The 20090-nt window shown below is 46.6% G+C and overlaps 1 protein-coding gene across 2 annotated transcripts in view; it reads right to left on the bottom strand.

The window, feature by feature from the left end:
- The window catches only part of SLC1A1 (solute carrier family 1 member 1), a 110550-nt gene extending 103423 nt beyond the window's left edge, over positions 1-7127 (bottom strand). The window contains exon 1 of one of the 2 annotated variants that reach the window (XM_077249140.1): positions 6802-7127. In XM_077249140.1, coding sequence (XP_077105255.1) covers positions 6802-6892 — 91 coding nt within the window. In that variant the 5' untranslated portion in view covers positions 6893-7127. Of the gene's footprint in view, positions 1-1310; positions 1364-6801 lie in introns of those variants that run through there. The other variant, XM_077249139.1, reaches the window with a different exon arrangement.
- Between the last annotated feature and the right edge of the window lie 12963 nt (positions 7128-20090).

The following is a 20090-nucleotide window of genomic DNA, read 5'->3' as shown; positions in this document are numbered from 1 at the left end:
AACATACGTGATCGTGAGGTGCTTATAGTTTTATTATGGCAGCTATGGGCCTTTACTGAAGATCCCTGTTTCTGACATTTATACTCAAATAAAGACCAGCCTGTGGATGTGCTTAAAAGGGTTAAACCACAAGCAAAATAAATTTTAAATAATAGATCTTATCAGAATAAATTCCACAATTGGATGAGTTAAAAAAAATGTTCCTGTGCTGAGATAATCTTATAAATGTGCCCCTTCTCTGTATTGTGTAATAGCTGTGTCTGACCATGTAGAGCTGCTCCAGTTCATGGTGCATTTCACATTTCCTGGCCTGGGGAGAAACGCTGGTTGTGAACACAGCGTAGGTCTCTGTTCATACTTTGTTGGTGGACACGATTCAGCATACAGAACTACTGTAAATTAAGCTGGGTTCACATTGCGTTAGTGCAGTCCGTTCAACACATGCGTTAAACAGACTGCATTAACGCAAGTGCCGTTAAAGATTGCGTTATGCGATCGCGCTAGCGCAGATGTTCTATACGCTAGTGACGGACCCCGAAACGCTGCAGACCACATCCGAGGGTCCGTCACAGAATGACGGCACATCGCTAACGCATGCCGATTATGACATGCGTTAGCGATGCGCTACATAATAGCAGTCAATGGGTGCACTAATGCATCCGCTACATAGCCTGTGCTATATACTATGTGGCTGCTATATACATACATACATATTCTAGAATACCCGATGCGTTAGAATCGGGCCACCATCTAGTATAATATAGTCAGTAACTTCCCTATGTATAGCAGGTTCTGCTTCTGAACCCGATCCAAAGTCCCTAACGTGCTCAACGACATATATATCCATAAAGGAAAGTGAAAAGGTTAACGTTCATTCTGTTCCCATCAGTTTTCATTGGCTCATGTAAACAGACGAGTAATCCAGTGTCGATCGACTTGCATATAATTGATCACTGCTAGTTAATTGGGCAAGATTTGCCTATCTAAATGCATCATTACCTTGGCTCAGATAACACAGAACAGGGAAATCATGGAACCAAAAAGTGTAATTCAACACCTAACTTGACATTAGTTAATGGCTTGTATAATGTTAACTTAGCTTAATCCTCGAGAGCTAACTTTCTGCAACAAGTAAGCAAGATGGTGCAGAAAGTCGTGATAACCATTGTTACATCTGTATGTGCCACAAAATCTTCAGGTGCATATGCCAAACTAAGGTCCCCCAGTATAACCTTTTTAGATAAAAATGCAAAAGCGCAATAGGGTCTTATCCAAGTAGTAAAGATGGATCAATACATGATTATGTTCACCTTATTGGGTTGTGTAAGACACAACCACTAAAATGCATAGATTCCAGCTGCTTCAGCTTCCATAGAATTGGAAGTATCCTGCTCTGCTGGAGAAATGACTAGCCATGATGGAATATGGAATGTTGGTTTAATGTCAACGCGTTTCAGAGTCACTCCGACTCATTCTTCAGGACACCCACAAATGGTAACATCAGAATCATTTCAGAATAACCTTTTGGTACATGCTGGCCAGTATATGTATTAATATACATTATATCCAGTCTCGGACTGGCCCATAGGGTAACAGGAGAATCCCCCGGTGGGCCCCTGTGCAGATCTGGGTCCCCAACCCCACTATATGGGCATTATTTGGCATAATTCAATTGATTCACTCTGTACATAAAAAAGCAGCATCTCATCATTCATTAACCACGCTACCCAGTTTATTATTATATAGAGATATAGGTAAATTTGTGAACAAGGGTAGTGTAATATTTGTATGCAGGTGAAAAGTGGGCCCCCACAGTCAATGTTACAGGTGGGCCCTTAGCACTCCAGTCCGGCACTGAGTATGTCGGTATGTTTGATGCATACCATTTGATCATACTTTCAGAGGTTGTCTGAAAAAAATTAGCTAAAGAGCATGAAATTTACTAAAATAAAAAATAGCAATTTCTTACCACTGCCAATGCTCTGGTGGTCTCTGCCAGCCTTTATTTACCGTATTTTTCTGCAGTGGTGACCTACCTTACACATCTATGTGACTGCTGCAGCCAATCACTGTTCTCAGTGACTCATGCAATAAGTACTGAAGTCACCGCTGAGAGTACTCAAAGTAAACATGGGACTGATGGGGACCACTGGAGCCGCAACGCTGGAGCTGGGAAGATTTAACTCGTGAATTACAGTTACTTTTTCCTGCTTGTAAACTCTTTATGTATATCCTAGAATTATCCATTTTTCAGTGCATATCTTTTCTACCTATAAATAATGTGGACCCTCGAATGTCTGGGGCTGGCAGAGGTGCATATTGGAATAAAATCATATTGGAAGGTCTCGGGCCATGTTCACATGGTACAGTAGTTTGATATGCGGCTTTAATGGATTCAGTAGAAAAAAAAAGGAATGTAAAAAAACACATACCAAACAGAAACTAAAGTTTCAGTTGTTAGTCGGGTCAGTTTAAAATAGCACCTTTGGTCTCCATTTTGTATGCCTTGGCATCCATATCTGCTCTGTTGTTCTGCGTCTTAGAACACCTGAGCATGCGCAGCAGAGTGCGAAAACACAAATCAATTGTATGGATGATGTAACAGATGACCAGCCTTCAGGATCTGATGTCCATAGACTTTTATGAGGAAATAAATGGAAGTGTCTGTTTTATGTGTTGTTTTTTTTTCTTTCATGAAAAGCGTTATACAGACTCCCAAACAATGGATACCACACAGAACAGATGCAAATAAATGACATTTTAGGAAACATAAAACCGATGCAAATGAATGGTTGCTGTAACTAAATATTCTATTTCCCTTTTTATGCTCCTCAAATGGATCATAAAAACAGGAAGAAATGGACTAAAGGCTATCTGTATATTACATTATCTATCTATCTATCTATCTATCTATCTATCTATCTATCTATCCCGTATCTATCTATCTATCTATCTATCTATCTATCTAATATCTATCTATCTAATCCATATCTACTATCTATCTATCTATCTCCTACCTATCTAATATCTATCTATCTCATATCTATTATCTAACTATCTATAGATCTATCTAGCTAATAATCTATCCTATATCTATCTATTATATATCTAATATCTTTTATCTATCTTACTATCTATCTATCTATCTATTTAATAATCTATCCCATATCTATCTAATATCTATTATCTATCATCTATCTATCATCAATCTATCTATCTACCTATCTATTATCTATTTTTGGGTCTAATCAGATCTATATATTTCTAATATTGCAATCATAGAGCTCAAATACAATAAGAGCAGTCTATCTCCTATATGCACAGGTGACATTTGTACCGGTTACACTGCTATTTGTACTGATGACTGCTATCTGCACTGATGATACTTGCAATCTGCACTGATGACACTGCTATTTGTACTGGTGACACTCCAATCTGTACTGATTACACTCCTATCTGCACTGATGACACTGCTATCTCTACTGATTACACTGCTATCTGTACTGGCCACATGTCTATCTGCTGTGTACACAGGTGACATTGCCGTCTGACCAGGTGACAATCTTTACACTGCCATGTGTACTGATACTATCTGCACTGACCCATGACACTGCCATCTCTACTAGTGCCACTGCTATCTGTACTGGTAACACTGCTGTTTGCACAGGTGACACTGCTATCTGTACTGGTGAAACTGATATGTGCACAGGTGACACTGATATTTGCACAGAAGACACTGGTCGGCGACACTGCCATCTGTACTAGTGACACTGCTATTTGTACTGGTTAGGCTACGTTAACATTTGCGTTGTTGGGCGCAGCGTCGTCGACGCATACCGACGCATGCGTCATGCGCCCCTATCTTTAACATGGGGGGCGCATGGACATGCGCCGGTATGCATTGTACTGCGTTTTACGGAGCATGCATCATATAGACGCACAAGACAGGGCGCAGGGGACGCTACTTGTAGCGTTTTCCCTGCGCCGAAAGTCCCGATCTGTAGGATCTTATGACAACGCATGCGTCGCAAAACGCTGCGTTGTGTACATGCGTTGTTGGTTGCGTCGTGTCTCCGACGCTGCGCCCAACAACGCAAATGTGAACGTAGCCTTACACTGCTGTTTGTACTGGTGATGGTGACACTGATATCTGTACTGGATGCACTGCTACCTGTACTAGAGACACTGCTACCTGTACTAGAGACACTGCTACCTGGACTGGTGACACTGCTATATGTACTAGTTACAATGCTGTTTGTACAGGTGACACTGCTATCTGTACTGGTGACACTGATATCTATACTGGTTACAATGCTATTTGAACAGGTGACACTGGTATTAGCACAGAAAGCACTGGTCTGTAACACTGCTATCTTTACAGGTGACACTGCTATCTGTACTGGTGACACTGCTATATGCACTGGTAATACTGCTGTTTGCACAGGTGACACTGCTATCTGTACTGGATATACTGTTATTTGCACTGGTAATACTGGTGACACTGCTATCTGTACTGGATATACTGTTATTTGCACTGGTAATACTGGTGACACTGCTATCTGTACTGGATATACTGTTATTTGCACTGGTAATACTGGTGACACTGTTATCTGGACTGGTGACACTGCTATCTGTACTGGTGACACTGCTATGTGCGATGGTAATACTGCTGTTTGCACAGGTGACACTGCTGTCTGTACTGGCTATACTGTTATTTGCACTGGTAATACTGGTGACACTGCTATCCGTACTGGTGACACTGCTATGTGCACTGGTAATACTGCTGTTTGCACAGGTGACACTGCTGTCTGTACTGGCTATACTGTTATTTGCACTGGTAATACAGGTGACACTGCTATCTGTACTGGCTATACTGTTATTTGCACTGGTAATACTGGTGACACTGCTATGTGCACTGGTAATACTGCTGTTTGCACAGGTGACACTGCTATCTGTACTGGATATACTGTTATTTGCACTGGTAATACTGGTGAGACTGCTATCTGTACTGGTGACACTGCTATCTGTACTGGTGACACTGCTATCTGTACTGGTGACACTGCTATGTGCGATGGTAATACTGCTGTTTGCACAGGTGACACTGCTATCTGTACTGGCTATACTGTTATTTGCACTGGTAATACTGGTGACACTGTTATCTGGACTGGTGACACTGCTATCTGTACTGGTGACACTGCTATGTGCGATGGTAATACTGCTGTTTGCACAGGTGACACTGCTGTCTGTACTGGCTATACTGTTATTTGCACTGGTAATACTGGTGACACTGCTATCCGTACTGGTGACACTGCTATGTGCACTGGTAATACTGCTGTTTGCACAGGTGACACTGCTATCTGTACTGGATATACTGTTATTTGCACTGGTAATACTGGTGACACTGCTATCTGTACTGAATATACTGTTATTTGCACTGGTAATACTGGTGACACTGCTATCTGTACTGGATATACTGTTATTTGCACTGGTAATACTGGTGACACTGTTATCTGGACTGGTGACACTGCTATCTGTACTGGTGACACTGCTATGTGCGATGGTAATACTGCTGTTTGCACAGGTGACACTGCTATCTGTACTGGCTATACTGTTATTTGCACTGGTAATACTGGTGACACTGCTATCCGTACTGGTGACACTGCTATGTGCACTGGTAATACTGCTGTTTGCACAGGTGACACTGCTGTCTGTACTGGCTATACTGTTATTTGCACTGGTAATACAGGTGACACTGCTATCTGTACTGGCTATACTGTTATTTGCACTGGTAATACTGGTGACACTGCTATGTGCACTGGTAATGCTGCTGTTTGCACAGGTGACACTGCTATCTGTACTGGATATACTGTTATTTGCACTGGTAATACTGGTGAGACTGCTATCTGTACTGGTGACACTGCTATCTGTACTGGTGACACTGCTATCTGTACTGGTGACACTGCTATGTGCGATGGTAATACTGCTGTTTGCACAGGTGACACTGCTATCTGTACTGGCTATACTGTTATTTGCACTGGTAATACTGGTGACACTGCTATGTGCACTGGTAATACTGCTGTTTGCACAGGTGACACTGCTATCTGTACTGGCTATACTGTTATTTGCACTGGTAATACTGGTGACACTGCTATGTGCACTGGTGACACTGCTATCTGTACTGGTGACACTGCTATGTGCACTGGTACTGCTGTTTGCACAGGTGACACTGCTATCTATACTGGTGACACTGCTATGTGCGATGGTAATACTGCTGTTTGCACAGGTGACACTGCTATCTGTACTGGCTATACTGTTATTTGCACTGGCAATACTGGTGACACTGCTATGTGCACTGGTGACACTGCTATCCGTACTGGTGACACTGCTATGTGCACTGGTGACACTGCTATCCGTACTGGTGACACTGCTATGTGCACTGGTACTGCTGTTTGCACAGGTGACACTGCTGTCTGTGTGATTCCCAGATAAAGCCCCCTTCCTCTGCCCACAGGCCCTCCACAGTGCAGTGTGTGGCACATGGCGGCTAGAGCCGGTGGTCCGCCGTATCCGTAGAATTCTCCTCTGCAGCGCTATTAGCATTCCCCTGCACGTTCAGCCAATGCAGGGATCACATAGCAACGCATGGTGTATGAGGAGAGGAGCGACCACCATCCAGGCACCAGGCTCATATTTGCTAGTGATAAGCCCCCTCCCCGCCAAAGATGGAGATATAGCGTCTCCCTCACATGACCGTAGTATGGCAGTAGACATTATGGAGATGGATGCCGCTAACACACTGACCTAGGACCACGGCCACCACGGTGGTGATGAGCAGCCAGTTGTTCCTCAGGATCCTTTTGCAGTCGCAGCCTTTCTTCATCTTCTTGCCCATGGCTGCTGAGGGATGATGGAGTCTCGCTGCGGAGCTGAGTGCGGTCCCTGTGTGACTGCGGCTGGCAGGAAGGGCCGTGTGTGAGCGCTGCAGTCCGTGCTGCTAATGACGAGCACCTGTGCCCGCGGTGCCTCCCTCCTGCCAGCCCTACCTCCCAGCCTGGTCCACCTCCCTCTCCTCCAGATGAATGGCCATTGTTCCCTGGCCCGCCTCACTGTCTGCTCGTGGGGAATCACTGTCATTGCCTCCTCATTCCACTGTCATTTTCATCACTGGACTCTTCTCATAGATGAAAGTGCCATAATAGGTGGGGGTCACACAATGGTGGGTGGGGGTCACACAATGGTGGGTGGGGGTCACACAAAGGTGGGCGAGCGTCACACAAGAGATGGATTCCTTGTGGTCAGGTGCTGGGAGTGGCCTTTGGCCAGTTATACCTTTCTGATCTGTGGGGGTCCGACCATTGGGATACGAACAGGGAATGTTTATCTCCGACGGTGAACTTTTACCTTCATTACAAAATGGAGCAGCGGATCAGATGCCCAACAGCGGCCTCATTTATTCTCCTGGTGGCTACTGGAACAAAACAGCGTAGCTCTAACTAGCCCTGTGAAGACATGGGGGTGTTGGGGTCAGCGGGTGCTCTAGTTCGGTAGCCGAAACTACATAGTTCAGGGCTCAGCCTACCGAACGCTCGCTCTCATTTTACTGTGGGCGTAACGCTACTCAGACAAGGTAAGGGTAAAGGGTATAACAGCGTGCCAATACTTTATTGAACCACAAAACAGGCAAATATCACAGAACAGTCCCAGCACAATATCCAAGATGGTGCAAAATTAGTCTCACCCTTCCGCTGACTCACTGGGATAAAAGCAGTGGCAATTCTGGGACTTCCAGGGCCGACTACCTCCGCCAGTGGCCCCCCGCTTTTGGCAGGCCCCAGTGCCGGACTGGCCATCTGGCACTTCTGACAAATGCCAGAAGGGCATGTGCCAGTAGTGGGTCGCTGCACGCCGACTCACCCTTCCCCCCCCCCCCAGCACCGCCGCCACATTCAACTATACCGGCGTCTATATATAGCCATACACACACATACTGTACATGTATATATTACATAGTCTTCTTTATCATATATATTGCTGTCCCTTATTACACAGTGCCCTCTCTTGTTATGTGCAGCACTGTCCCTTACATATCGGATTATATAGAGCCCTGCCTTTATTACATACCGTCAGGGCCACCATCATGGCATTACTGCCCTGACTGACATATGGGGCCTGATGAACAGAGGGGGTCCGCATCTCTTCTGCTCATTGGGACTCAGTGGCAGGCTTCTGCCGATGCAGTAACTGAACCTACATCCGAGACACAGGTTCAGTTAAACTCTATTGCCGCACGGGCCCGCACGGCAATAGTTAAAAGCTGCCAGCTGGTCGGAGGCTGGCAGCTGACGTCAGCATGCATGTCGCCGGCATATGACATCATTGTCATTCGCCAGCAAGTACGCGCTTGAAATGCCTGGGGTGAACGTCAGCGCTGGAGTGCGGCCAGGTAAGGAGAAAGTTGTTTTTTTTTCATTTTTATTGAAAGCGACCTGGGGCAGAATGGAGACACGGGGCAGAATGGAGACACAGGGGGCAGGAATGGAGACACAGGGGGCAGGAATGGAGACATGGGGCAGGAATGGAGACACGGGGCAGGATAGAGACACAGGGGCAGGATGGAGACACGGGGCAGGATGGAGACACGGAGGCAAGATGGAGACACGGGGCAGGATGGAGACACGGGGCAGGAATACGGGGCAGGATGGAGATACATGGTGCAGGATCATGGGGCAGAATGGAGACACGTGATTCAGAATCATGGGGTAGGATGGATACGATGGAGAGAGATGGGGTAGGATCATGGGACAGATGGGGCAGGATCATGGGACAGATGGGGCAGGATCATGGGACAGATATTGCAGGATGGGACATCACATGGAGGCAGGATGGGAGAACATATGGCTGGAGCCAGGAATGAGACACATGGGGGCCAGGATGGGAGATATTATTATCATAGGGCTAATTAAGGGATTTTATTACTGCAGTGATGTATTTATTTTATTTTTTGAGGATACTGTTTTAAATGGAGGAGGCGGTCCTGTTCCTGTGCAGAGCGACACTAAGTCGCCTTTTTTTCTTCATCATAGTGTACAAGTTGGGAAAAAATTAAGTAATGTCTTCTGCAAGCGGTGCTCTAGATAACTGTGTTATTTTCTGCATTGGCAAGTCCTGGCGGTCTGTGCTGGATGAAGGTGAAAAGTGAAGATAAAGGACTTCACCTAGAGACATCACTGGTGAGTCAGTGTGTTACCTGTACACTGACACTATAGTATACACTGTATACAGAGATCCTGTGTACATTGTCACCAGTGATCACTGTATTACCTGTACATTGACACTATATACAGAGGTCCTGTGTACAATGTCACCAGTGATCACTGGAGCATTATTGCCCTTTCCAGCACCTCCATCATTGCCTTTTCCCGCCCATACCCATCACTGCCTTTTCCACCACCTCTATCATTATTTTCTTCCTCACCACCCCCATCATTGCCCTCTCCACCACCTCTATCATTGCTTTCTCCCCTACCATGCCCTCATTGCCCTCTCAATCAACTCCATCATTGTCTTCCCCTCCACCACAAACATCACTGCATTTTCCACCACATCTTTCATTGCCTACTCCCCCATCTGTTATGATCCTTAGTGGCTGAGGATCACGAATAGACCAGCAAGTGAATAAACTAAGGACAAGCTCTAGGGAGATGGTAACTGGATTGATCACAAATCTGAACCTATCCAACACAACTAGAGGTAGCCGGTGAACGTGCCTAAAAAATTCCTAGACGTCTCGAGCCAGCCTGAGGAACTAGCTACCCCTAAAGAGAAAGAAAGACCTCGCTTGCCTCCAGAGAAATAATCCCCAAAGATATAGAAGCCCCCAACAAATATTAACAGTGAAGTAAGAAGAAGGCACATACGTAGGGATGAAATCAGATTCAGCAAAAGAGGCCCACTAGTACTAGAAAGCAGAAAATAGAGCAGGAGTCTATGCGATCAATAAAAAACCCTTACAAAATATCCATCCTGAGATTTCAAGAACCCACGCACCAACTAATGGTGTGTGGGGAGAAACTCAGTCCACTAGAGCATCCAGCAAGCGAGGGAATCACATTTTAGCAAGCTGGACAAGAAAACATGATAAACACTGCTGATCAAAAAATGAGCAAACAAAACTTAGCTTGTCCTGGATGGACTGGGAGCGAGGTAGTCAGAAGGAATCTGAGTAGCACTGATTACATCGACAGCCGGCAACAAGTGGAAGTGAAACAGAGCTATATAGGAACCTCCCAGAGGATAACGAACCAGCTGATAGCCAGAGACCAGCAGGATAACAAACAAAGCCACCAGGGGGAGCCCCAAAGCAAAAGTCACACCATACCACCCAGTGGCCACAAGAGGGAAAACAGAGTTCACAACAGTCCCCCCCCTTAAGGAGGGGTCACCGAACCCTCATGAAAACCCCCAGGGCGATCAGGATGAGCCACATGGAAGGCACGAACCAAATCAGCCGCATGAACATCAGAGACGACAAACCAAGAATTATCCTCCTGACCATAGCCCTTCCACTTGACCAAATACTGGAGCCTCCGTCTAGAAATACGAGAATCCAAGATCTTCTCCACCACGTATTCCAATTCTCCCTCAACCAGCACCGGGGCAGGAGGCTCAACCGGAGGAACCACAGGTACCACATACCTCCGCAACAACGAGCGATGGAACACATTATGAATAGCAAATGATGCCGGGAGGTCCAGACGGAATGACACAGGGCCAAGGACTTCCAGAATCTTATAAGGACCGATAAACCGAGGCTTGAACTTTGGAGAGGAGACCTTCATAGCAACAAAGCGAGAAGACAACCACACCATGTCCCCAACGCAAAGTCGGGGACCCACACAGCGACGGCGGTTGGCAAAGAGCTGAGCCTTCTCTTGTGACAGCTTCAAATTGTCCACCACATGATTCCAAATCTGATGCAACCTATCCACCACAACATCCACTCCAGGACAGTCAGAAGGCTCCACCTGACCCGAGGAAAAACGAGGATGAAACCCCGAATTACAAAAAAAAGGAGAAACCAAAGTAGCAGAACTAGCCCGATTATTAAGGGCAAACTCGGCCAACGGCAAAAAAGTAACACAGTCGTCCTGGTCAGCAGAAACAAAACATCTTAAATAAGTCTCCAAGGTCTGATTAGTTCGCTCGGTTTGGCCATTCGTCTGAGGATGGAAGGCTGACGAAAAAGACAATTCAATGCCCAACTTAGCACAAAAGGTCCGCCAAAATTTAGACACAAACTGGGATCCTCTGTCAGAAACAATGTTCTCAGGAATCCCGTGCAAACGAACCACAGTTTGAAAAAACAGTGGAACCAACTCGGAGGAGGAAGGCAACTTAGGCAAGGGCACCAAATGGACCATCTTAGAAAAACGATCACACACCACCCAGGTGACAGATATTCTCTGAGAGACAGGGAGATCTGAAATAAAATCCATGGAAATGTGCGTCCAAGGCCTCTTCGGGACAGGCAAAGGTAACAGCAAACCACTGGCACGAGAACAGCAAGGCTTAGCCCGAGCACAAATTCCACAAGACTGCACAAAGGAACGCACATCCCGCGACAAGGAAGGCCACCAAAAAGACCTGGCCACCAAGTCTCTGGTACCAAATATTCCAGGATGGCCCGCCAACACCGAAGAATGAACCTCGGAGATGACTCTGTTGGTCCATCTATCCAGGACAAACAGTCTCTCTGGTGGACAGCGGTCAGGTCTATCCGCCTGAAACTCTTGCAGCACACGTCGCAAATCTGGGGAGATGGCAGACAAAATCACCCCTTCTCTAAGGATACCAGCCGGCTCTGAATCTCCAGGAGAGTCAGGCACAAAACTCCTAGAAAGAGCATCAGCCTTCACATTCTTCGAACCCGGCAGGTACGAGACCATGAAATCAAAACGAGAGAAAAACAACGACCAACGAGCCTGTCTGGGATTCAGCCACTTGGCCGACTCGAGATAAATCAAATTCTTGTGATCAGTCAAGACCACCACACGATGTTTAGCTCCCTCGAGCCAATGTCGCCACTCCTCAAATGCCCACTTCATAGCCAACAGCTACCGATTACCAACATCATAATTCCGCTCGGCAGGCGAAAACTTTCTTGAAAAGAAAGCACATGGCTTCATCACAGAGCCATCGGGGCTTCTCTGCGACAAAACAGCCCCCGCTCCAATCTCGGAAGCATCAACCTCCACCTGGAAGGGAAGTGAGACATCTGGCTGACATAAGACCGGAGCCGAAGAAAACCGACACTTCAGCTCCCGAAAGGCCTCCACAGCCGCAGAAGACCAATTAGTCACATCAGAACCCTTCTTGGTCAAATCCATCAAAGGCTTAACAACGCCAGAAAAATTAGCTATGAAGCGATGGTAAAAATTAGCAAAACCCAAGAACTTCTGAAGACTCTTAACAGATGTAGGCTGTGTCCAGTCATGAATAGCCTGAACCTTGACTGGGTCCATCTCAATAGTAGAAGGAGAAAAAATGAAACCCAAAAAAGAAATCTTCTGGACTCCAAAAAGACATTTTGAGCCCTTCACAAATAAAGCATTGTCACGCAGGACCTGAAAGACCATGCTGACCTGCTTAACATGAGACTCCCAATCATCCGAAAAAAACAGAATATCATCCAGATACACAATCATAAACTTATCCAGATATTCACGGAAGATGTCATGCATAAAGGACTGAAAGACTGAAGGAGCATTAGAAAGTCCAAAAGGCATCACCAAGCACTCAAAATGGCCTTCAGGCGTATTAAATGCAGTTTTCCATTCATCACCCTGTTTTATACGCACAAGGTTATACGCACCACGAAGATCTATCTTGGTGAACCAACTAGACCCCCTAATGCGAGCAAACAAATCAGTTAACAATGGCAAAGGATACTGAAATTTGACCGTGATTTTATTCAAAAGGCGATAATCAATACAGGGTCTCAGGGAACCATCCTTTTTAGCCACAAAAAAGAATCCTGCACCAAGAGGGGATGAGGACGGGCGAATATGTCCCTTCTCTAAAGACTCCTTTATATAACTCCGCATGGCAGCATGCTCCGGCACAGATAAATTGAAAAGTCGTCCCTTAGGAAACTTACTACCAGGAATCAAATTTATAGCACAATAACAGTCCCTATGAGGAGGTAGAGAATTGAATTTGGGCTCCTCAAATACATCCTGGTAGTCTGACAAAAACGTAGGAACTTCAGAAGGAGTGGACGAAGCAATTGACACCACAGGAGCGTCACCATGAATTCCCTGACAACCCCAACTTGACACCGACATAGCTTTCCAATCCAGGACTGGATTATGAGTCTGCAACCATGGTAGACCCAACACGACGACATCATGCAAATTATGCAGTACAAGAAAGCGAATCACCTCCTGATGAACAGGAGTCATGCACATGGACACTTGTGTCCAGTACTGAGGTCTATTCGTAGCCAATGGTGTAGAATCAATTCCCCTTAGTGGAATAGGGAATTTTAAAGGCTCCAAATCAAAACCACAGCGCCTGGCAAATGACCAATCCATCAGACTCAGGGCGGCACCTGAATCTACAAAAGCATTAACCGGGTAAGATGACAGGGAACAAATCAGGGTAACAGACAAAATGAACTTAGGCTGTAAAATACCAATGGTGACTTAGGCTGTAAAATACCAATGGTGACAGATTTATCAACCTTTTTTTTGCGCTTAGAGCATGCTGAGATAACATGAGCTGAGTCACCACAGTAAAAGCACAACCCATTTTGTCGTCTATAATTTTGCCGTTCACTTCTGGTCAGAATTCTGTCACATTGCATAGATTCAGGTGTCTGTTCAGAAGACACCGCGAAATGGTGCACAGGTTTGCGCTCCCGCAAACGCCGATCAATCTGAATGGCCAGAGTCATTGACTCATTCAGACCTGCAGGCTTAGGGAACCCCACCATGACATTCTTAATGGCTTCAGAAAGACCTTCTCTGAAATTTGCAGCCAGGGCACACTCATTCCACTGAGTAAGCACCGACCATTTCCGAAATTTCTGGCAGTACACCTCTGCTTCATCTTGCCCCTGTGAGAGGGCCAATAACGTTTTTTCAGCCTGGTTCTCAAGATTAGGTTCCTCATAGAGCAATCCAAGGGCTAGAAAAAACGCATCTACACTAAGCAATGCATGATCCCCTGGCGCCAATGCGAAGGCCCAATCTTGAGGGTCACCACGCAAAAAGGAAATGATAATCTTAACTTGCTGAACGGCATCACCAGAGGAACGAGGTTTCAAAGAAAGAAACAACTTACAATTATTCCTAAAATTCAGGAACCTAGATCTATCTCCAGAAAACAACTCCGGAATAGGTATTCTAGGCTCTGACATAGGACTGTGAACAACAAAATCCTGAATACTTTGAACCCTAGCAGCAAGATGATCCAGACTGGAAGCCAAGCTCTGGACATCCATGTCAGCAGCTGAACTCAGAGCCACACCAAGATTAAGAGGAGGAGAGAAGCTAGCCACAGCAGCTAGACACACGGCAAAAAAAAAAAAAAAAAATTCTCAAGGCTTCTTTTCTCCTGCTTCTGCCATGCAATTAACACTTTATGGGCCGGCTGTACTGTTATGATCCTTAGTGGCTGAGGATCACGAATAGACCAGCAAGTGAATAAACTAAGGACAAGCTCTAGGGAGATGGTAACTGGACTGATCGCAAATCTGAACCTATCCAACACAACTAGAGGTAGCCGGTGAATGTGCCTAAAAAATTCCTAGACGTCTCGAGCCAGCCTGAGGAACTAGCTACCCCTAAAGAGAAAGAAAGACCTCGCTTGCCTCCAGAGAAATAATCCCCAAAGATATAGAAGCCCCCAACAAATATTAACGGTGAAGTAAGAAGAAGGCACATACGTAGGGATGAAATCAGATTCAGCAAAAGAGGCCCACTAGTACTAGAAAGCAGAAAATAGAGCAGGAGTCTATGCGATCAATAAAAAACCCTTACAAAATATCCATCCTGAGATTTCAAGAACCCACGCACCAACTAATGGTGTGTGGGGAGAAACTCAGTCCACTAGAGCATCCAGCAAGCGAGGGAATCACATTTTAGCAAGCTGGACAAGAAAACATGATAAACACTGCTGATCAAAAAATGAGCAAACAAAACTTAGCTTGTCCTGGATGGACTGGGAGCGAGGTAGTCAGAAGGAATCTGAGTAGCACTGATTACATCGACAGCCGGCAACAAGTGGAAGTGAAACAGAGCTATATAGGAACCTCCCAGAGGATAACGAACCAGCTGATAGCCAGAGACCAGCAGGATAACAAACAAAGCCACCAGGGGGAGCCCCAAAGCAAAAGTCACACCATACCACCAGTGGCCACAAGAGGGAGCCTGAAAACAAAGTTCACAACACCCATCACCCTCATCATTGCCCTTTCCACCACTTCCATCATTGCCCTTTCCACCTCCTCCATCATTGCCTTCTCCCCCACCAACCCCATCAATGCATTTTCCACCACCTCCATAGTTTCCTTCTCCCCCACCACCCCCATCATTGCCCTTTTCCACCTCTATCACTGGTTTCTCTCCCACCACCCCCATCATTGCCCTATCCATCACCTCCATCATTGCCTTCTCCCCCACTTCTCCCCCACCACTCTCATAATTTTCCTTTCCACCTCCTCCATCACTGCCTTCTCCCCCACCAACCCCGTCAATGCATTTTCCACCACCTCCATAGTTTCCTTCTCCCCCACCACCCCCATCATTGCCCTTTTCCACCACCTCTATCATTGGATTCTCTTCCACCACCCCCATCATTGTACTATCCATCACCTCCTTGCACTATCCATCACCTCCGTCATTGCCTTTTCCCCCACCACTCTCATAATTTCCCTTTCCACCACCTCCATCATTGTCTTCTCCCCGGCCAACCCTATCATTGCCCCTTCCACCACCTCTATCATTGCTTTTTCCTCCACCACCCCAATCATTGCTTCCTCTATCCCCTCCTTCAGTGCCTTCTCCCCCACTACCGTATTAATGCCCTTTCCACTAACTTCATTATTGCCTACTTCCCCACCACCCCATCATTTCCCTTTTCACCACCTCCATCATTGTCTTCTCCCCCACCAATCCCACCACCCCAATTATTGCCCTCTTAATCACCTTCATCATTGCCTTCTCCCCACCACCCCCATCATTGCACTTATCACCACCTCTATCATTGCCCTTTCCCCACCATCCCCATCATTCCCCTTTCCACCACCTCTATCATTGCTTTCTCCCCTACCACCCCATCATTGCCCTCTCAATCACCTCCATCATTGCCTTCCCCTCCACCACACACATTACTGCATTTTTCACCACTTCCATCATTGCCCTTTCCACCTCCTCCATCATTGCCTTCTCCCCCACCAACCCCATCAATACATTTTCCACCACCTCCATAATTTCCTTCTCCCCCACCACCCCCATCATTGCCCTTTCCACCACCTCCATTTTCTTCTCCCAACACCCCCATCATTGTCTTTTCCACCACCTCTATCATTGGTTTCTCTCCTACCACCCCCATCATTGCCCTATCCATCACCTCCATCATTGCCTTCTCCCCCGCCACTCTGATAATTTCCCTTTCCACCACCTCCATCATTGCCTTCTCCCCAGCCAACCCTATCATTGCCCTTTCCACCACCTCTATCATTGCTTTCTCCTTCACCACCCCAATCATTGCCTCCTCCTTCCCTTTCTTCAGTGCCTTCTCCCCCACCACCCTATTAATGCCCTTTCCACCAACTCATTATTGCCTACTTCCCCACCACCCCATCATTTCCTGTTTCACCACCTCCATCGTTGCCTTCTCCCCCACCAATCCCACCACCCCAATCATTGCCCTCTCAATCACTTTCATCATTGCCTTCTCCCCCACCACCCCCATCATTGCACTTATCACCACCTCTATCATTGCCTTTTTCCCCACCATCCCCATTATTCCCCTTTCCACCACCTCTATCATTGCTTTCTTCCCCACCACCCCATCATTTCCCTTTCCATCATCTCCATCATTGCCTTCTCCCCAACCACCCTATCATTGCCTTTGCCACCACCCTCATCATTGCCTTCTCCTCCACCACCCCTATCATTGCCCTTTATACCACCTCTATCATTGCCTTCTTCCCCACCACCTCAATCATTGCCCTCTCCACAACCTCTATCATTGCTTTCTCTCCCACCATACCCATCATTGCTCTCTCCACCACCTCTATCAACACTTTCTCCCCTACCACACCAACATTGCCCTCTTAATCATGTCCATCATTTCCTTCTCCCCCACCACCCCCATCATTGTCCTTTCCACCGCCTCCATCATTGCCCTTTCCACCACCTCCATCATTTCCTTCTCCCCTACCACCCCCATCATTGCCTTTTTCACCACCTCTATCATTGCTTTCTCCCCCACCACCCCCATAATTGCCCTTTTCACCACCTCTATCATTGCTTTCTCCCCTACCACCCCCTCATTGCCTTTTCTATCACATCCATCATTGCCTTCTTCCCCACCACTATCATAGCCCTTTCCACCACCTCCATCATTAGCCTTTTCACCACCTCTATCATTGCCTTCTCCCCCACCACTCCATCATTGCCCTTTCCACTGCCTCAATCTTTCCCCTTTCCACCATCTCCATCATCGCCTTCTCGCTCACCACCCCATCATTGCCCTTCTGACAACCTCTGTCATTGCTTTCTCTCCCTTCACCCCCTTCATTGCCCTCTCCACCACCTCCATCATTGCCCTCTCCATCACCTCCATTATTTCCTTCTCTCCCATCACTCTCTGTTAGGTGATGAGTTCCCGTCACTGCACAGGGTGAATCTCGAACCACCTCCGCTGTGGTCTCTCATTCTACTCCAGCCGCAGTGGAGCCTGCTCAGCAGAGACGTCAGTCCCAGTGCCTGGCTCAGGCAGAGACTGTGCGTTTGCTTACTGCTGCCCTTCCAGGTTCAGCCATTATAACCAGCACTGATCAGTGGTGAGCAGGCGCTCCTGGGACTAAGTCCTGCTTTTGTTCTTCTGAGCATACCTAAGGGAAGACCTCTCATTGGAGGTCGGGGGTCACATGCTCACGTCCTGTGGCATCTCCTATTGAACCACTAGGAAGGTCCCAGAGAGCTACAGCTGTAAAAGGTTCGCATGGCTGCACGGCCATGTGCTTGTATAAACCTGTTATCATGTGTGTGGATGTATGCCAGTTCTGGTGATTGCATCTTAATCATTCCCATTCATAGTGTTGTTGAATGCTTGCGAATGTTGGAGCTACCTAGCGCCAGACAGTGCTATCCTAAACACAAGAGCATGATCCTTGCTGAGTCAAACCAGCAGTGACCGCCAGTGCGGCACCGTGCGCAATTAGTGCGCTTTCCTAGCCCTAGTTAGGGCGGTTAGTGGCGTCTGCCAGAGCGGCGCTGTACGCACTCTGCGGTAATCCTTAATTAGTCCTGACAACCGGTCAGTGTAGGGTGGGAACTCCCACTTGATCTCAGCATCTGACTCGGCATCCTCAGACACGGGCTCAAAAGCCACCGATGGTCAGAGCGAGATCAATCACCAGCATAGTGGGGGTGAATTTCAGGGATCCCAAGGCACAGCGCTTCCTTTGTTTCCCTGCGACTCTGTGAAGCAACAGAGTTTGAATCATTTCATACCAGGTGACAGAACCCGTGTTTATCCTGGTGTACTGCCATATAGTGCCTCCATTATCTAGCAGCAGGTTCCATCTCTGCACGGTGGACCCCGGGCTGCGAACGCACCTTTTACTATCTTTATATTTATTCGGTACATTCCACCAGCCTTAACTCCCTCATCATTTCTTTTTTCACCACCTCCATCTTTGCTTTCTCCCCCACTACCCCCATCATTGCCCTTTCCAACACCTCAATCTTTGTGTTCTGTCCTCACTAAATGAGGCAGGCTCATTGTAGCTATCCAGTCAGCTAAACCGCTATACCAGGTCCAATAACGAGACTGTGGTTGAGTCTGTGCTTTATTAAACGTAGTGGTATATTGATGCGGTGAAACTGTGAACAATGATATACATGGAATCAGTACATGGTATAGAACGATACATACTACACATGATAAACATTATGCATTACATTTAGAAGGCTAGTAACTGAACTAGGAGTGCAACTGGTTAAGCTAGGCTAATATAGAGCAGAAATATCTAGAGAAAAAACATAAAGACATACCGGCAATGCAATCGCAAGGGGAATGAAGTGTAAGCGTCTTCCCTGGAAGGCAAACTAGAGGAAGTGAATGAAAACTGGAGGGAAATGTGGGCTGAGCTACCATAATGCATTGCAAAGGAGGATCAGACATAAAAAATACATAGCAGAAAAATAGAACAGTCAACATATCTCTGACCGCTAGAGGGAGCCAAAGCACTACAGATGAATAAAGGCATGAATATATCAATACTGTATACTGAGAAACTGCAATTATGCAAACAGATAATCAGAGGTAACAATTTAGATGGCGGAGACAGAACACTCCCCGTCTGACATCAACGGATGTCACTACTCCTTTCTTCCGAAGGCAACAATAGGACCAGTTCAGATACCGGTCTGGAAAATGTCTTAGGTTCATTCCCTTTGGTCATCCTTAGTTCAACTTTGCGGACGTAGCCGTCCTTGCTGGGGAACGTTGCGGTAACTAGACCAAGTGGCCACTGGTTCCGATGAATTTGACAGTCTTTCACAAGAACAAGGTCACCTACGTTCAGATTAGGTTTAGTAGATTGCCACTTCGTACGTGGCTGCAGGGTAGACAAATATTGTTTGCGCCACCTGTCCCAGAAAGTATTTGCAAGACTTTGTACCTGTCTCCATTGGCGCTTGTAGAGGTCCTTAGCATCGAATCCTCCTGGAGGGGCACTGGACAGTCCCGTTTTCTGGGTAAGTAGAGTAGCTGGAGTCAATAGCAAGGGCTCCTCAGGGTCGTTAGGAACTGGAACCAGGGGTCTTGCGTTAATTATAGCTGCAGCTTCTGCC

Source organism: Ranitomeya variabilis, chromosome 1 (assembly GCF_051348905.1).
Source record: "Ranitomeya variabilis isolate aRanVar5 chromosome 1, aRanVar5.hap1, whole genome shotgun sequence".
In the NCBI taxonomy this organism is placed as follows: domain Eukaryota; kingdom Metazoa; phylum Chordata; class Amphibia; order Anura; family Dendrobatidae; genus Ranitomeya; species Ranitomeya variabilis.
This window is presented reverse-complemented; position numbering and strand designations above follow the sequence as displayed.